Raw genomic sequence first — 19,527 nt, forward strand, 5'->3', positions numbered from 1 at the left:
CTACAGTCTTTAGTTTAAAATCTAATTTGTCTGATATAAAAATTGCTACCCCAGCTTTCTTTTGAGGTCTGCTGGCGTGGAAGATGGATCTCCATCCCTCACTTTCAGTCTGGATGTATCTTTAGGTTCAAAAGGAGTCTCTTGTAGACAGCATATGGATGGGTCCTGTCTTTTTATCCAATCTGCAACCCTGTGCTGTTTTATGGGAGCATTTAGGCCATTCACGTTGAGAGTGATTATTGAAAGATATGAATTTATTGTCATTATGTTGCCTGTGAAGACCTTGCTTTTATAGATTGTCCTTGCAAATTTCTGGAGCCCCCCGTAATATTTCTTGCAGGGCCAGCTCAGTGGTCACATATTCTTTCAGTTTCTGCTGGTCTTGGAAGCTCTGCATCTCTCCATTGATTCTAAATGACAGCCTTGCCGGATAAAGTATTCTTAGCTGCATGTTCTTCTCGTTTAGTACCCTGAATATGTCTTGCCAGGCCTTTCTGGCTTGCCAGGTCTCTGTGGATAGGTCTGTTATTCTGATGTTCCTCCCTCTGTACATAAGGAATCTCTTCCCCCTAACTGCCCTTAAGATGGTTCCCTTGGTTCTAAGATTTGCGAGCTTTACTATTACATGCCGGGGTGTTGGTCTGTTTTCCTTGATCTTGGGAGGGGTCCTCTCTGCCTCTAGGACGCAAATGTTTGTTTCATTCCCCAGATTAGGGAAGTTCTCAGCTACAATTTGCTCAAATATATCTTCTAGTCCTCTCTCTCTCCACCCCCTCAGGGATCCCAATAATTCTGACACTGGAACGCTTCATGGTGTCACTTATTTCTCTGATTCTATTTTCATGGATTCTGAGTTGTTTTTCCCTGGCCTCCTCTTTTCCCTTCTTGTCTATTAATTGGTCTTCTAAATCACTAATTCGTTCTTCTGCCTCGCTTACCCTAGCTGTTAGATTATCTAGATTAGATTGGATCTCATTGATAGCATTTTTAAATTCTGCCAATTCAGCTTTCATTTCTGCCCTTAGAGACTCTATGTTGCCATTAATCCATTTCTCCATTCTAGCCATTGTCTTCACAATTGCTACCCTGAATTCCATCTCCAACATCTTGGTTATATCTGTATCCATTTGTAAATCTGTGGCGTAAGTCATAGTCTCTGAGTCTTTCCTATTTTGGGGGTTCCTCCTCCTAGTCATTCTGTTGAGGGGTTGAGGGAATGTACAGAGTCCAAATTATTGACCAGAACCCAAGCAAGATGCACCTGTTTTCTAGGGACCTTAGGGTTGCTGGCCTCGTTTTACCAGCCTGTCTTCTGGGGGAGGGGCCTGCCGCACTGTTACTCAGGCAACCCTGTTTGGGGAGAGTTGCTCTGCTCCCTGTGGCAGGGGATGGGCTCAGTGGGAACTGATTCTTTGGGGCTTTTGTTCTCTGGCGGCTTTCCCTGGCGGCTTTCCGCATCTCTTCCCAGAGTTAGAGCAGAAGAGTTCGTTTCCAACCCTCTGCCTCAGAGTAGAGAGATTGCAGTCTGTTCTTCAGTGAGGTCTCCAGGCCACACTATCTCTGTTTCTGTGTGTGCTGCTATAAACTGCAGCATCCTGGGTTGTGCACCCCTCAGCAGTGCTCCCAGTCCTCGCCTCCAGGTTGGGGCTTGTCTCTGCCCTTTGTGCTTCTAAAACCGCCAGCTGCCCCCAGTTCGCATGCATGGTCCCGCTGCTCTGGGTTTCCGCCCAGGGGGCTGCCCTAAAGTCCTTTCCCCGTTGCTACCGGTCTGCGAGTTTGTGCCCTGTCCCCAGCGCGGGAGGCTATTGCTCACCGGTGGTGTAGGATCCTGATGGCTCGGTTCCCTCCCCCTTCCATTTATCCTCTGATATCTGCCCGAGAAATCACGACTCCCCACTTTGTACCTCGAAACCAAATGCCTGTGATATTCTGTTTGTAGAGATCCAGATCTATCTTCTTACATCTCAGGCTGATTTCGTGGGTGTTCAGAGTGGTCTGGCAGATATCCAGCTCAATTCCGTGGACTGGCTGGAATAGGGTCCCCTACTCCTCCGCCATATTTTTCCCAACCATGGCTCTACTTCGAAATATATCCAAGATCCAACCAGTTCGTAGCACTTACACTGCTATTACCCTGATCTGAAGCACTATCACCTCTTACCTAGATTACTATAACAGTCTCATAAAAAGTCTCTCTGGTTCCATCCTTATAGCTCTATACCCTATTCTCAGCAAAACAAAACAAAACGAAACAAAAACAAAGGAACAAAAAAACAAAAACATCTGGGATGTTAACAAAGCTCTTTAATACTTTAATACTCTCTGAGGGTCTTTAATACTCTCTGAGGGTCTACTATATACTGGCCAGAATAATCCTTTTACAGTATGTCACATCATGTCACATCATGTCACATCTCTTCCCCAAATCCTGCAATACTTCCTTTCACTAAGGGTTAAAATCAAAGTCCTTATGGTGACTTCAACAAACCCATTACCTCTCTGATCTTACCGAACTATTCTCTCCCTTCAATATTTCCAGTCATATTGGCTTCCTCATTGCTCCACGAACATCAAGGCACCCTCTTGCCTTTGCATTGACTGTTCCCTCTGTCTGGGAGTTCTTCCTTGAGAACTTTGCTGTCTCCCTCACCTCCAAGTCTTTGTAAACTTCTAACCTCAATGAGGCCTACTGACTGACCCTATACAATTCTGAATATGATTTCTTCCCTGTTCTCCATGCAGCACTAGTATTTTTTCTTTTATCCTTTGCAGTTATCACTTTCTTCCTCTTTGATTTACTTACCTATAACATTTGTATGTTTCCCTGTACTCTTTTTAAGATTTATTTATTCTAGAGAGAGAGAAAGAGTGCGTGTGCATGAGTGTGGGGGAGGGGAAGAGGGAGAGAGAATCCTCACAGAGTCCCCGCTGAGTATGGAGCCCAACTCAAGGCTTGATCCCAGTCAGACACCTAACTGATTGAGCTACCAGGTGCCCCTCCCTGTACTCTTTTTAAAAATATAAAGTCCATGAGGCCAGAGATCATTGTTTTGTTCACTCTAGTATCCCAAGCACCTAGAACAATGCCTGCCACATTAACAGATGTATAACAAATATTTACTGACTGTATTTCATTCCCATAATGATGACCATATGAGGAAGGTGTTATATATTCTCATCCTATTTTGTAGATGGAGAAGTTGTAAGACTAGGGGCAGAGAGAGTAGAGAAGACTAAGTTTTTTATCCAATATTATCACACCACTGTCAAAATGCAGAGATAAAACTTGAAATAGTATCTGTGAATTTTCCAAATACTAGAGAGTAAATAACAAACCATTTCAAAAAATAAATCCCCCACACACATAAAAATCCTCACAGTACATAGTTATGCAAAATTTCTTTTAATATTAAATATTATATTTATTGTTCACTATATCCTTATAAGGAAATCTTTTAATTTAAAAATATTCAGTTGATTTCCTCAGTGTTGGGCAAGTTGACCTGTATTAGCCCTTGACACACCAGAGGAATCAAACTTTATGGGTGACTTTTATATTAAAAGTAATTCTATTCTGTCTATATCATATTCTCTGAATTTCTAAGACCTTTTATTAAGTAGACAACACACTGCTCAATTTCTTTTTTCCTGATTGTGGTTCAATTCTCTGTTTATATTATTAAATTTATGAAAAGGTTTAAGACAGAGAATTACATTTTCAGCTGAGAGGTGATGAACCTTTTAAGAAACAAACTTGCACATGGAAGGGTTCTGTGATGGTTAATTTCTTTCTCTTTTTTTAAGATTTATTTATTTGAGAGAGAGAGAAAGCACACATGCAGCAAGCTGGGGGAGGGGCAGGTGGAGAGGAGGAGCAAGAGAAGCAGACTCTCCTCGGAGGACAGAGCCCAAGGTGGGGCTCAATCTCACAACCCTGAGATCATGACCTGAGCCAAAGTCAAGAGTCAGATACTTAGCCAAAACTAAGCCACCCAGGTGCCCCTGTGCTGGTTAACTTCATGTGTCAATTGGCTAGGCCACAATACTCAAATTGGTCAAATACTATTTTATTTTATTTTTATTTTGGTCAGACACTACTTTAGATCTTTCTGTAAAGGTATTTTTTAGATGAGATTAACATTTCTTTAAAAATATTTTATTTATTTATTTGAGAGAGAGAGCATGAGCAGTGGGGAGGGGCAGAGGGAGAGGGAGAAGCAGACTCCCCACTGAGTAGGGAGCCCAACATGGGGCTCAATCCCAGGATCCTAGGATCATGACCTGAGCAGAAGGCAAATGTTTAACCAACTGAGCCACCCAGGCGCCCCAGAGATTAACATTTAATAAAAAAAAGGAGGGGAAGGCGAACCATAAGAGACAATTATTAACGATAGAAAATAAACTTAGGGCTGCTGGAGGGGCGATGGGTGGGGGATAGGCATTAAGGAGGGCACTTGTGATGAGCATTGGGTGTTATACGTAAGTGAAGAATCACTGAATTCTACTCCTGAAACCAGTATTACACTATATGTTAACTAACTAGAAATAAAAACTTGAAATAAACGAGAAAACAAATAACATTTAAATCAGTAGGCTTTGAGTAAAACCAATTATCCTGAATAATGTAAGGGTCACATCTAATCAGCAGAAAGCCATACTAGACCAAAGACTGACCTCCTCTGAATAAGAAGAATTCTGTCAGTAGACTTGTCTCTGTACTTCAACTACAACTCTCCTCTGAATCTCCAGCCTGCCAGCCTATCCCATCAGATTTTGGACTCATCAAGCCTCCACAATCATGTGAGCCAATTCCTTAAAACAAATCTCTCTTTCTCCCTCTAGATATCCTATCAGTTCTATTTCTCTGAAGAATCCTAATACAGGTTTACAAACAAAACTGTTTCTTTGTTCAAGAGCTATTAGTTTATTAAAAATACTCAGGAATGCAATGAATCAAATCAGTGTTAATTATCTATGTTTTCCTAGCAACAAAATACTGACAGTGTTATGAGCAAGGCTGAAACAAACAAAAATCTGGGATACAATGCCATTACTGACCCTTGAAGAGTCAAGAGATTTGCTTTACGGCACAGAAAAACTATATCACATACTACTGATAATTCTAGAGTTGCAAAAATTTTTTTCTCTTTGGCCCAAGGAATCCTTGTTCAAGAGAAACCAGTCTTAGAATCCCCAAATGTTAAAGTCATTAAAAAAGAGATAGTTTGATATAAACAAGGTTAGGAAACTTTTCCAGCCCTCCTCCTAAAAAATAAGAAGTCCTTGCGGGAAACTGAGATACCATGACGTGCTACAGAACCAAGTCTGAAAACTCATTTCATTGCCTTGTCCCCAATAAACCCAATGAACCGTGTGTTGCCATGACTTTCACCATCCTGGGCATTTTGCAGAAATAGAAATTAAATGATTTGGCCAAGGCCACAAAATTAGCTACTAGCCACACTGAGGCCTTCTAACTTTGTATTTTTTTGCAAATTTTATAAAAATTAAAAGCTATCTTTCTAAAATATGCAAACACTTTACCTGCACAATGTGGCAGGTCAGCAGAAGAAACAAAAACCCACAACAGAACCTTGTAGTAGGGTTCATATCAGTACATCTGCCTCTTTGGCATCACTCCTGCTGACTTTATCACTCCTATGAGGAGAGGAAGGAAGATGAGCCTTTATTTGCCTGTAATATTGGCTCTACATTAATGACCTAAATAGATTTTGTCCAGCACTAACACAGCAGCAAATTAGGGCATCGAAATGTAAATTAAATTATAATTATTAATTTCTGGATAATAGATCTTTGGTAAAAGCTGCCCTTGAAATAAGGACAAAAAAATATTTATATGCAACTTTGCTAAAATGACATTTTTACTTTGAAACAGAAACACGAGCAATTCAATGAAATGAACGGACAAGCAGGATTATTTCCTCCATTTGACAGAGCAGGAAACATTAAATGACTTATTCAGTGTCACACAGAAAAATGAGAGTGTCAAAACATCATCCAAGGTTCTAAGTCTAATCTATTAGAGTTTGAACTCTAGAAGGGCAGACACTCCCTCTTTTGAGTTCACTGCTGCCAGCACATGGCACAGCACCATGCAGATCACTGGGGCTGATGCTTACTTATATCAGTGCTCATGCTCCAAACAAACATTAGGAAAACTAATGTACTTAATGAAGAGGCAAAATGATAAATGGATAGCAACTCCCTTTCATATCACAAACAAGGCTAATCTGTAATAAGAACCAAGAATGGAAGAGTTACAACAAAATGCTCAACCATGGATTACAGGCCAATATCACAGACTTACCCTGTCAATCTTTAAGATGACTATTTCCAGTTTAACCTTCCCACTGCTTGAATAATCATGTAGTCATCATCCCCCAGTCCCATTTTTCTACCATTGACTTTTATATTCCTGCTCACAAATCTTGAGGAATTCCCTAGGAAAAAACATGGAGCTTCTTCCCACCAGCGATCAAAATCATACAAACCTCTGTCAGTTGTTTCAACTGTCCTTTGTTTTCACTTAATTCTTCTGATAGGTCATTCTTTTTCACTTGCAGTTCAGAGATTTCCTTTCTTAGTGGATTCACTAGTTCATAGAACCGAATCTTTAAAAAAATCCAATTAAGCAATTTTAGAATCCCAGTTACAATTAAAATTTATTAATTTATAGTACCCTCAATTATGAGTAATAAAAACATTAAGATAACAAAAGGAAAGCGTTAAGTTTTGCATTATACGCCTGTATAATCAAGTTTTGTTTGTACAAACAGTTATTAACTGACCCTGACCACTAATACTTTATTAAGGCTTAATGTTCAATTAAGTTTCCTTAAGGCCCAGGTTATTATTCTCCACCCCCGACACAGTCTCTTTCTTCCCTTCTATCTATACTCCATGTACTACTTACTCCCCATTTCCCACTACTGCTCATTCCACCCTATCTGCTTGTTACTTCCTGAACATATTAAGTGCTTAAGTTTTGCTCGTATTTCCTCTGATAGAATTCTTCCCACATACAAATGCATGGCTCATGCTTTCACTCCCTTCAGGTCACCCTATCAGTAAAGCCCTAATTCCTCTAATCTGATTTAAAATAGTACCCCTACCTGATGGCAGCTCCTAGTCTCACTCCTGCTCTTTTCTCCATAGCATTTATGACAAACATTCTGCATATTACTTTTAATTTATTGTCTGTGTTGCTCCGCACGAATGAATGTAAGCTCACGAAGGCAGGAATTTTTGCCTGATTTGTACACTGCTCTCTCTCTTGCCTAAACACATGATAAGCCTATATCCCAGGTTCCTGGTGAAGCCCTACTGCTACCACTGCCGGGTAAGGGATAATCAGGAGGAATCTGGAGAGATCTTTCATATCACTACTTCCATTCAGTCCAGACCTCTCTTCTCACTCATGATTCTCTCAAAGGAATTTGTCTGCCCTAATCTAGTAAAGTGTTCCATCTGACAAATTCCTATAAGCTTAAGAAGCCATGAACAAGTTAGGAGAAGGTAATTATGCCTATTTATTATACAGGCATGCAATCTGAAATTCCTTAATATGTTGCTGAATTGCAAGAGCACCACATCTGGTAAGAGGCTAGTCCTCAACACAATGAATTTGTGTATGACTAGTTAGGATAATACCATCTGCAAAAACAGAAGATGACAAAGAACATTAACAAACCAGAGAACAAAAATATGTGTAACTGCCACTTGTGGGATACTTGATACCTACTATGGAGAGTCATAATGACAGCATGTGAGAGATTTGATATGTCTTGGACAGTACACTTCAGACAGAAAAAAATATATTTGAGCTATTTAAATAAAAAAACGGATAAAAAGGAACACTTTGTTTTATGAGATCATTAATCCAGAAACGTTATGTAAATGGAAACCAAGAGTAGCAATCACCACTCCTGCAAAAATAATAGGTATATTTACTATATATTTACTATGTTCTAAGCACTATGCTAAGCATTTCACGTACATATTCACAGTTAATCTTCAATTACCTCAACAGAAAGGTACTATTATTATTATCAATCCTTTCACATATGAAAAAGTTCAAGCCTCTAAAGGTGAAATGACATCTATATATCACAAACCAGCAGTTCTAATGTGTGGTTTGGGAACCCCTGGTAACCACCCCATCACTCTGAGACCCTTTCAGGGAATCCATAAGATTAAAACTATTTTCCTAATAATACTAAGATTTTTTTTTTTGCTTGTTTTACTCTCATTGTCTTATGCCTGTTCAGTGGTGTTTGCCAGTGGCTACCTGATCTGTGGTGAGATCATTGCTTTTAAGGCTAATGGAATGTGTGCTTATGTATTCTTATGTTTTAAAAATGTCTTAGTGTTAATTTCCAATATGGTAAATACTAATAGATATAGCCCATATAAACAAAAGCTCCTTGGGGTCCTCAGTAATTTTGCGAACGTAAAGGGATGCTGACATCAAAAAAATTGAGACTAAGGCCATAGATGAATCCTATGCATAGATTTGTATAACCAACACTGCAACAGATCCTGAACTAGACCACCAAGATCTCCTTCATCCTACTCCCTTTACAATCACACCAAGTCCTCTCTCCTCTACTATCCCCATCCCCTGGCAACCACTAATCTGTTATCTCTATAATAATTTCTCATTTTAAGAACATTATAAACCACCAGTTTATGATACAATGATTCATTTCTATGGACTGTGCAGTCATTAACTTCATTCACTATTTCCAGATCAAGGCCATAAAATAACAAAATAATTTATTAATTGGGTACTTCGAAGGTTAAGGCTATTACATAAATAGCAAATTCTAATTTGAAAATATATGCAGTTTTTTTTTTTTAAATGATGCAACACACTTACAGATACATATTCAGGAATAGAAAGCTGATCTTCGGGAAAACCTTTTAGTTTCATATATTGCTCTTCTGTCAACTCAAAGTCACGCAGGTTTCGACGAACATCTCCCGCCTTCTCTCTTAGCTGAGTATTTGTCTCTTCTAGTTGTTTCTGTCTCAATAAAATAGTTTCCATTTCTTGTTTCATTAGTTCTTGATATTTTCTACATTAGGAAAGAATTTATGGCATGTTTAAAGAAAATCTTTCAGATTTAATTTTCTCAAAGTTACCTTCTATAGTAACATAAAAACAGGAAATGAGAAGCTCTCTAGTGTTTTTGGCTCCAGCTGAATGCTTATTTATTTAAGCAGTTAAACATGAAATGACAATTCTATACTCATTACTAAATGTGCAGCCACATAAACTGTTAAATAGAAAATTGATATTCTGAAAGAATAATTTTCAAAATTCAAATTATAAAATCATGCATTTCCTTTGCTTAAGATTTAAATTTTATATATCTGTTTTAGACTCTACTCATCAAAATAATTTTCATTTCTTTCTGTCTAGGTACTTTAAGGTATACTGCTTGAAGATGGCAACACTGAACCACTGTAAAGTATTCATTCAACCAGTGAGGTGATGAAAGGAGTAATCTGTATATAATCATTCTCAAAGAAAACATGTAGCAGACATTGCTATCATTAGCTGCCTATTCGAAGATTTTGAGCAGGAAGGGACAACTGATTCTCTCCCCTTCCTACCGTATCACACCCATCAACATACAAACATGCTGTTACTTCTTCTATCTTAAAAAAAATGAACAGTGACCCCATTTCACTGCCCCTTTGTTTGCTCCTCCATACAGCAAAACTTCTCAAAAGTTGTCTATACTCACCGTCTGATGCCCTTCCTCTTAAACCCATGCCAATTAGGTTTTTATCCTTCTACTGAAATCTCAAGGTTGCCAATGACATCCAGATTGCTAATGATCAATTCTCAATTCTTCTCATCCATGACCAAAGATTACTTGACACAACTGATCTCTCCCTTTACATACTTTCTTCACCTGGCTTCCAAGTCACTATACTCTTGTCATTTTTCTCCCATTTTTCCCTTGGTGTTTTCTCAGTCTCCTTTTCTGGTTTGTCTTAATGTTAGGAGTACTTGGCTCTCTTCTCTCTCTGTATTTACTACCTTGGGGAATTCATGCAGTCTTATGACTTAAATATGTACTGTCTATATCCTAATGATTCCCAGATTTATATCTCTAGACCAAACTCTTCCAATACCTACACATGGATTTCTAATAAGACAATTCTAACAGAAGATGTCCCAAACTGAACTCTTGCTCTTCATTCATAAATCTCTTCCACTGTGGTTTTCCTATCTTAGTTGACAGCAACTCCACCCTTTCATTTATTCGAACCAAAAATGTTGCCACAATCCCATCAGCTCAACCTTCAAAATATATTCAAAATCCAACAACCACTTTTTACTAACGTCAGCTATCAAGAGGATTATTGCAATAGCCTCTCAACTGCCCTCTCAGCATCATTTAATCTGAAAAATGCCTCAAGAATTAGAGTAGAAGCCCTACCACTGAATGCAGTCGTTCCCAAAGTATTGTCCCCAGACCAGCGGCATCAGCATCACCTGAGAACTTGTTAGAAATACAGATTCTCAGGGCTCACCCCAAGTCACAATATTAGAGGGTGAGACCCAACAATCCTTTTTAACAAGACCTCCAGATGGTTCTGATACATACTAAAGTTTCAGAACCAGTGATCTAATGTTATAGTGCCTGGTAACTGGTCAGATAATTTTTTTTAAGTATCAGTTAAATAGTGAAATCTTACAAAGAGAAAAGATAAGCACTTTAACACATTTACTTCTAATTAACACATAGAAAGCAGTCACTTGTCAAATTTTCTACATAGGGTTCAGATTTTTTTAAATACAAAGGTATACTTTGTTTTTTGTGTAAATCATTGTTCAGGACTGCCAAGTTCAATTTCTTTACCTTAAAGACACTTGGAAAGAAATCTGAGAGGATACTTTTTATGGACTTGTCTGATTTTTGCTCCCAACTTTTAAATCTGTCGTGCTTTCACTTAATTTGATAGTTATTTTTTAATCACTCACTTCTATTAAATTGTTTCAAAGAATTCATTATAGTTTTCATAAAGCAGCACATCTTTTTTCCATTCATATTTCATGTTTACATAATTCTAAGGACAACTGTCATAGGCATATTTGAGAGTAAACACAATGGACTCTTCCTAAGTACACAACTGAATTGGGAGAAAGAATGCAGGCAAAAAAGAAGGTAATTTAAACGTGCAGAGTTAAATGGGCCGTGAGATTTAGTGTGCTTTATAAAGCAAATGAAGAAAGGTTAATCCAGACAACAAGTTAAATGGTGGTGAGTTTACAGAACTTCCATTGTCACTTATGGATCACTTACATCAGCAATGTTTGTCAAAGGAATGCTGAATTTTGACTTTTTGTATTTTGTGTACTGTATCAAGTAACCTACTTTTTTGTTGGTATGGATGTAAAAGTTATTACCATTGCTCACTTAAAATTTCTCTATTTTAGCTTACAATTGCATGCATAAACAGGTAATGAAATTACTTTTTTAATGGCTAAATAGGTATTACTGTTTCTTAAAAACTTTCTTACCTGGCATCCTTTTGTTGAAAAGTCAACTGATTGTCTAATCTCAATGTCAGTAGCTGCTTCTGGTGAAGTGCATCATTAAGTTTCTCCTCCAATTCTTCAATCTTAATAAAGAGAAAGAGGTAAATTATATGGTCAACTTTCAAATTTATCATTACAAAATGTCTGAAAAATACTAAATGTCAAAAAAAAAAAAAAAGAGAGAAAGCTTGGATAGAGGTTCCTCTGCAATGGTTGTATTAACAAATTACAGTCTGTTCATAGAAATGGTTTAAACTGCTGCCACATACATGGGTTTTTCGCCAGGCTGTCATTAAGACTACTTTTTCCCCCTTAACCCACTCTCACTGAGAAGCCCCCTAATATCTGGGATTTTATTTTGGTGCCTCGCCCAGGTAATTATTTCCTTGCTATTATTTCCTTCCATATATCTCCAAATGAATACTCCCATGAGTGACGTCACAAACGTCCAAAAGAAAACTAGTCCTCGGGGCGCCTGGGTGGCTCAGTCGTTAGGCGTCTGCCTTTGGCTCGGGTCATGATCCCAGAGTCCTGGGATCGAGCCCCGCATCAGGCTCCCTGCTCAGCAGGAGGCCTGCTTCTCCCTCTCCCACTCCCCCTGCTTGTGTTCCCTCTCTCGCTGTCTCTCTCATCAAATAAATAAATAAAATCTTTAAAAAAAAAAAAAAAACAAAAGAAAACTAGTCCTCAGCCTCACCTAATCGTACGTTCCTTGCATCTCCCTAGTCTCCAACGCAAAAAACACCTAAGTCATGGTTGATGTCTACTTCTCCTCACAGCTTATTCTGATCAGACTCCGTTTTGTTGTGGTTGTTGTTAAGTTCACTTCATAAATAGCTGTCAAAACTTCTCCATCCTCTTTGATATCCACTGACAAATCTTCAGTTAGACCCCTACCATCTCTCACCAGGAGTGTTTCCTTGGGTCCAGTTTTGTCAACCTCCAAATTTATCTTCCTTTATCTTCCTTTTAAAAAATGCTATCAAAAATTTATTTCCCCAGTTTTAAATCCTTCAGAGGATCTTCACTGTTTTCGAAGTCAATTTCAAACTTCATGGCATAATGTACCAGTACTTCTTGATCTGGCCCTTACCAGCTCCTTCCTTCTCTAGTCACTAGCTTAAAAGGATACTCTGTTCCAGGAAAAATAAGTGCTTGCCATTCTTCAAGTATGCTGTGGTCTCTCTTAAGCCTCTATGGACTTGGGTTTTGCTCTTAGTCTAATTAAAAAATTCTTTTCTCTTTTCCTTTCAACCCAGGTAATTCTTACTCATCTTTTAATAGATTAATTTAACAGCCAATCTTTAATATATTCAAATGGATTCCTCTTGCATCAACAAATTCCCCAACTCTACTGGATCATTCCTATCATTAAGCAAACTACTTCTATAATCCACTAAAAAGAATAACGAACAATAATATTCCCTTGATCACACCACTCCCTTTGCTAATGTACCATTTCTCTGCTTACCATCAGAGCAAAAATTCAGTATTTTTCCCATAATATTCCAGTAAAAGTATTCTGAATCACCTCTTTTAATAACCAGTCCCCTAGTAATTTCAGCATATTTATCTTACTTGACAGCATGATTTGACACAGCAGATGACTGTATTCTATTTTGGATTCCATGTTATTCCTCTTTGGTCTTCCTCCTAACCCACTAGCCACTTGTAGGCTTCTCAGGCTCCTTTGCTAGATTTTCTTCCTCTATCCTATTTCTAAATGTTGGACTCCACTTCACGTGACTTGGGGTCCTCTGCTCTCACCAGGTAATGTCATCTAATCCCATAGCTTTAAGTGCCATCTATATGCTGATGTATATTTTACATACATACCACACAGACACACACACAAACACAAATACAAAGTCATGGACTTGCCCCTAAACTCTAATTGACAATTCTGTGTTGGGGTCTAACAGGAATCTAAAGTTTAACATGTTCAAAACAGAACTTACATCTTACCTCCCAGATCAGTCTTCTCCCAGTCTTCCATTTCTCAATAAATGGCTCCAGTAGATGAAGCCAAAAACTTAAGTCTTACATAAGGCAATAACCCAATTAACTGTCTTCTGCTTCTACCTTATCTGTCCTTGGTCTATTACTTCAGTGCCATTTTGAATACAAAAATCAGGACATGTAACTCTAATTGCCTAAAATCTGCCAGTGGCTTCTCTGATTACACAGTCTAAAGCAAGAGTTAATAAACGATGGCAATGGGCCAAATCAAGCCCATGTCCTGTTTCTGTACAGCCCATGAGCTGATAGATTTTGCATTTGTAAAGGATTAAAAAAAACAACAAAGAATATGTGATAGACCACATACGGCCTGCAAAGCATAAAATATTTACTGTCTGGGTCTTTACAGAAAAAATTTGCTGACTCCTTATCTAAAGTAGAAAACTCCCATTGCTAAGTGATGCTGTGTCACATGACCTTGAAGAGCTCCCATTTGTTTCTTGATCATGTGTCTCACTTGAATGTGATCTACATAAAAAAGGGACCCTGCCATGTTCAGTTATATTCCTAGTAACATGCCTCAATAAATGTCTTAAATCAACAAAAGACAACCACATTCCTCATAGTTATTATTCTGCAAGTCAAGAATACTGTTACCACAAGGACAGAAAGTTCTACTCTTTCCAGGGTTACAACTTTCACAATTTTAACTGACTTCTAACTTAGGTTCCTTAACTCAAAGATAATCAAGCTGGGAAGATGTACCCCTTCATTTAATTCCCAAGCAATAAGGAACCCACAGATCTCAAGTGAAAGATAAAAAGACTTTCTCTCATTTAAAAATTACCAGGCATGAAGACTGAAGAGGAAAGGAATGAAGGAATAAGGAAGGAGATTTAGGCATCAATGGGCAGGGATAAAAATGGAAAGCTAACAATTCTCTAGAATCAGGATGTTTGGCCTAAGCTGTTACCCTTTTAAGTTCTCTCAGTGAGAAAGAGGGAAGTGGGACTAACGCTTTTGAATTCCCTTGGAGAAATGTGTTCTTGTTTTTAGACATGGAGAAATCAAATCAACATGGATCAAGACTTCATAGTAAAAAACTGTAACATTAGTAATAAACTGTAACAAATGTAAAAATTGTATTGCCACCATACTGGTGTAGAAAAAACGTTAGATTCACAGACTTTCTAACTTAAAAAGACTGTGATGAATAGAACAAAAATTGCTACTCGTCTCCCAACACCAAGTCTTCTCTTCTATCTAATGTAACTCTGATTTTTATTAGTGACAATAATGTATCCAGTTAATTATTTACATTTCCCAGCTTTCCACTCCTTCCAGCTAAAGTGGTCATGCTATATAGTTCTAGTTTATTGAGGTCACTGGCTTGAGCTTCTGGGAAAGCTCTTTAAAAGGGAATGAGTCCTGGGGCTTCTGGGTGGCTCAGCTGGTTAAGTGTCTGACTCTTGGTTTCGGCTCAGGTCCTGATCTGATGATAGCGAGATCTAGCCCTGCGTGGAGCTCTGTGCTTAGCCGGTAGTCTGCTTCAGATTCTCTCCCCATCTCCCGCTCCTTCCCCCTCTGACCCTCCCCCTGGTAGCATGCGCACTCTCTCTCTCCTTCAAATAAATAAATAAATAAAATCTTAAAAAAACAGAAGTACATAAAAGGGAATGAGTCTTTTGGCATGTGTCCCATTTTCCCATTATCCTTCTCCTCATCCTCTGCCTGTAACATGGATACAATACTGGAGGTAGATCAGCCATCTGTGACTTTAAGATGAAAAGCACATGCTTAAAACAGCTGTGCAGAAGGTTAAAAGGAGCCTGGGTTCCTAACAATATCAAGGAGTAACCACCCCAAATCTAAATTACCTACTTTCAGATTACTGTTAAACAAGAGAAATAAAATCCTTCTCCTGTGTTACAGGCAGCCACCATTTTCTAAGCCTCTGGTACTAGCAACTGAACTTCATCCCCAGAACACTGCACAGCTAGTTCAACCTCTTTCCACAGCAAAAATACCTATAATATATCATGACCACTCAGGACTATAGAATGCTTCCAATGATAGGAAGCTCAGTAACTTAAATCAAGCCATTTAAATGTTAATAGCAAGAAAGCTTTATAGTCAGCAGAAATCTACTTTTCCTGTGACTTTTATTATCTATAGTCTAGTAAGGGAAATTTATTTTTAATAATGCCACATGCAGCACACACACAATGGAATATTACTCAGCCAGCAAAAAACGAAATCTTGCCATTTGCAATGATGTGGAGGGAACCAGAGGGTATTATGCTAAGTGAAATAAATCAATCCAAGAAAGACAATTATCATACGATTTCACTCATATGTGGAATTTAAGAAACAAAATAGAGGGTTACAGTGGAAGGGAGGGAAAAATAAAATAAAATGAAAACAGAGGGAGGCAAACCATAAGAAACTCTTAACTATAGGAAACCAACTAAGGGTTGCTGGAGGGGGAGGTGAGTGGGGGAATGGGGTAATTTGGTGATGGACATTAAGGAGGGCACTTGATGTAATGAGCACTGGGTGTTATATGCAACTGATGAATCACTAAACTCTACCTCTGTAACTAATAAAAAAATAATGCTAAAAATTGATATTTTCATCTTTGTACCCCCAATGCTCAATATACTGGTAAGCTCTGGAAAATAAATGTCTAAAAATTCTGTTCCTTCATTGATCCCAGATTCTCACTTTTGCACATTTTACATCTCTGAAACTGGAATGCATCTTACAATCTATAGCACATAACAGTTTAACTTGGCAGTTTTTAATCTCAGTGATACAAGTAATGGTCCACTTTACAATCAAGCTGCCTTGGATTTGATGAATTCTGAAAGACTAATTCTTCTACTGTATAACATTTCTCCATTTATCTGACAACAAACATCTTACTCCCAAGGGGTCTCTAAGCAAAACAACCCTAGTGCTCATGGACCAAAAATCATGGGAATGTAGAGTACGCAGCTATTCTGGAGAGTAATTTGACAGTACACTCAGTTTAATTAAGTATGCATATACCCTGTGAGCCAGAAATTCTATTCCTGAGTATACATGTCAAAGAAGATGTCCACACAGGTCCAAAAGAGAAATGCCTACAGAAGGCCCATGTTGCATGTGGTGGCAGAGAACTGGAAGGCAATCTAAGTGCCTATCTCTGCGGTAGTGGATGGAGAGATTGGTAGACACACACACACACAGAATTACATACAAGTTAGAAGCAGAAGACGAGACATACACAGTTAACATTAACGATTTCAAAAACATCCCTGAGATGGGAAAAAAAACAACTATAAAGAGAGAAACTCTAAAACAAAACATGCAATTTACATTTATGTAAAGGAAAAAAATAAGAAAAATTCCCATTTTCAAGAACAAATGTAAAAAAAAAAATTAAAATAGTTAATAGAAGGGCGCCTGGATGGCTCAATTGGTTAAGTGTCTGCCTTTGGCTCGGGTCCTAATCCTGGGGTCCCGGGACTGAGCCCCTCATTGGGCTCCCTGCTCAGCGGGCAGTCTGCTTCTCCCTCTCCCTCTTCACCCCAACCCCGCTCGTGTTCTCTTTCCCATCCCTCTCTCTCAAATAAATAAAATCTTAAAAAAAAATAGTTGATAGAGGGAAGAAGGGAAATGAGCTATGGGAATAAAAAGAATATACAAAATAAAAAGTGGCTGTGGCAAAGATCAATGATGATTAGGTGTCATAAACTCAGGAATATGAATAACTATCAGAGATACCAAAGAAACTGAATCTCCAGGGCAGAAGACTATACAGACTCAATAATGTAATTATGATCTTGATTCTCCCTATCAAACTAGTCACATCAGGGTTAATTCCCAATGAAGCAGAAAACATCTTGGCTGGAAAAAAACACCTAAAAAGATATACCCCACACATGCTAGATTTTAAAAATTGAGCCTACAGAAGCAATTCATCCCTGCCCAACTTCAAATCATCGCCTCTTTCAGGACTTTTTATTTAATACACAGAAGTATAATTCACTCCCCCTCTCCTTCCAAAAATTTTTTTTCAACTATGCAAGAAAATATAATTTTCTTTTTGAAATGATAAACGTATCATTTCAAGTTCAGATACATATATAATGTTAATTCTTATTTATCTGCAGTTTGGAAACAATAAAGCATAAAGGTAACAAAAATTATACCTAATCTGGGCGCCTGGGTGGCTCAGTTGGTCGGGCGACTGCCTTCGGCTCAGTTCGTGATCCTGGAGTCCCTGCACCGAGTCCCGCATCGGGATCCCTGCTCGGCGGGGAGTCTGCTTCTCCCTCTGACCCTCCCCCTCTCATGTGCTCTCTCTCTCTCTTTCTCTCAAATAAATAAAATCTTAAAAAAAAAAAAATTACACCTAATCTTACCTTCGTAAGATAATCCACTTTCAAGTTGTCTATCATCATATTTTTCTGGGATAGCTCTATTTTCAGTAACTGAATATTATGAAGTAGTTCTTTACGTTCGATTAGTTGCTGGGTGATTTTGATTTTACCATCTCGCTCTTCTGATGATGAAATATCATCTGTAGGGACTGTTGTTTCTAAACTAATGTCTTCAGATTCCAGCGAGCTAGAGATATTCACTTTTTTTGATGCCCTGGCAATTTTTCGAGACATTTTTTTTTTATTATGGCTCAGTTTTCTTCTCCAATTCAATTTCAATTTTCTGTGGGTTAAAAATATTAAATGTATTCAAACATTCTCTGTGGAAAGCATAAGTATATTAAAGAGAGACTAATGAATGCCTAAGTAGTTATTAGACAATCTGGAGGACCCCTCATCTAGGACACATTAGTAAATTACTGCCCAAATCAAACATACTAAATCAAGCTCATTAAATCCTACTATGAATTTGCCCTTGATGAATAAAAAGCCCAGTTCCTGGGGACAGGAATCTTACTTGTAGGAAACAAAGAAATTGTTCGAGGTAAAGGATAAAAGCCCTAGTCAGCAGTAGTATCCAGGAACGAAAAGCAGCACGTGTTCGAGATTAGAGAAATCACTTCTGAGTTGATCACACGAAGGTTTTGTCTACTTAAAATCCTGAAGGATTTAGAGTAGCAACAAGAAAAAAGCATGCAAGAATTAAGGTTTCACAGAGGTGATGAAAATGCACAATAGCAGAAGAGAGTTGTAGTCCCGCTGGGGCCAAGCCTTCGTGATTTTGAGTAGTAGGACTCACCCTACCCCTCATACACAAACACACATACAACCTTAATAATCAAGACTTCGAGAGCCTTGAATGTCAGAATGTGTTCGAAATTTATTCTATAGGCAACGAGGCATCACTGAAGATTTTTTAAAAAGGGAAACAGTGAAATAAAAATATTCCAATGGACCTCCAGATAAAATGAAAACAAGAACGTAGAAAAAAACAAACTCAAGTATTCTAAATCGAACTTCTTACCCTTTCTCTTCTTTTAGTACTACATGACATAGTAAGTTATTTACGGTATTGCAGATATCAGGTTTTCCAAACTAAATGATTAGAAAGGTGTGTGGAGGGGAAACGGCATCCCTCTCGAAAGGGAAAGGTGAAATCTGAGAGAGGCAACACCCGGATTACAAAGGATCGGGGTCTGGAGCTGCCCGAAGAAGCCAAACTCGGCAGTGTAGGAGGATTCCCTGCCCTGCGTGGGAAAGGAAGGGATAGCCGCGAGCTACCTCGAAAGTTTCAACTACTCCACGTCTAAGGCTGGACCAGCCACCACCGTCGCTTCTCCAAAGAGTTGAAAGCGTCCCCAAACAGAAGCTCAGGCTGCAGCTCCTCAACAAGCAATTTCAGACCGGGGACCGTTAGGACCCGTAACCAAGACAACCACTTCCGCGCCCGTGGGAAGACGGAGGAAGCGGCAGCGTGCAATCGCCCACGCCGCCGGAACTCAGCCTGGATCCACCCCCAACGCGGGGAGCAGTGCATGCTGGGAGCTGTAGTCCAGAGGCGAG

The 19,527-nt window shown here is 38.7% G+C and overlaps 1 protein-coding gene across 1 annotated transcript in view; it reads right to left on the reverse strand.

Moving 5' to 3' along the window:
- PIBF1 (progesterone immunomodulatory binding factor 1) overlaps positions 1–19,433 on the reverse strand; it is a 212,822-nt gene extending 193,389 nt beyond the window's left edge. Inside the window, exons 1-5 of the mRNA XM_035003244.1 lie at positions 19,246–19,433; positions 17,947–18,247; positions 11,561–11,661; positions 8,900–9,098; positions 6,513–6,632 (exon numbers count right to left, since the gene is read on the reverse strand). Of these exons, the coding sequence (XP_034859135.1) occupies positions 6,513–6,632; positions 8,900–9,098; positions 11,561–11,661; positions 17,947–18,198 (672 nt within the window). The 5' untranslated portion in view covers positions 18,199–18,247; positions 19,246–19,433. The remainder of the gene's footprint in view (positions 1–6,512; positions 6,633–8,899; positions 9,099–11,560; positions 11,662–17,946; positions 18,248–19,245) is intronic.
- Between the last annotated feature and the right edge of the window lie 94 nt (positions 19,434–19,527).

This window comes from Mirounga leonina, unplaced genomic scaffold, assembly GCF_011800145.1.
Source record: "Mirounga leonina isolate KUSES-001 unplaced genomic scaffold, KU_Mleo_1.0 Mir_127, whole genome shotgun sequence".
Lineage (NCBI taxonomy): Eukaryota > Metazoa > Chordata > Mammalia > Carnivora > Phocidae > Mirounga > Mirounga leonina.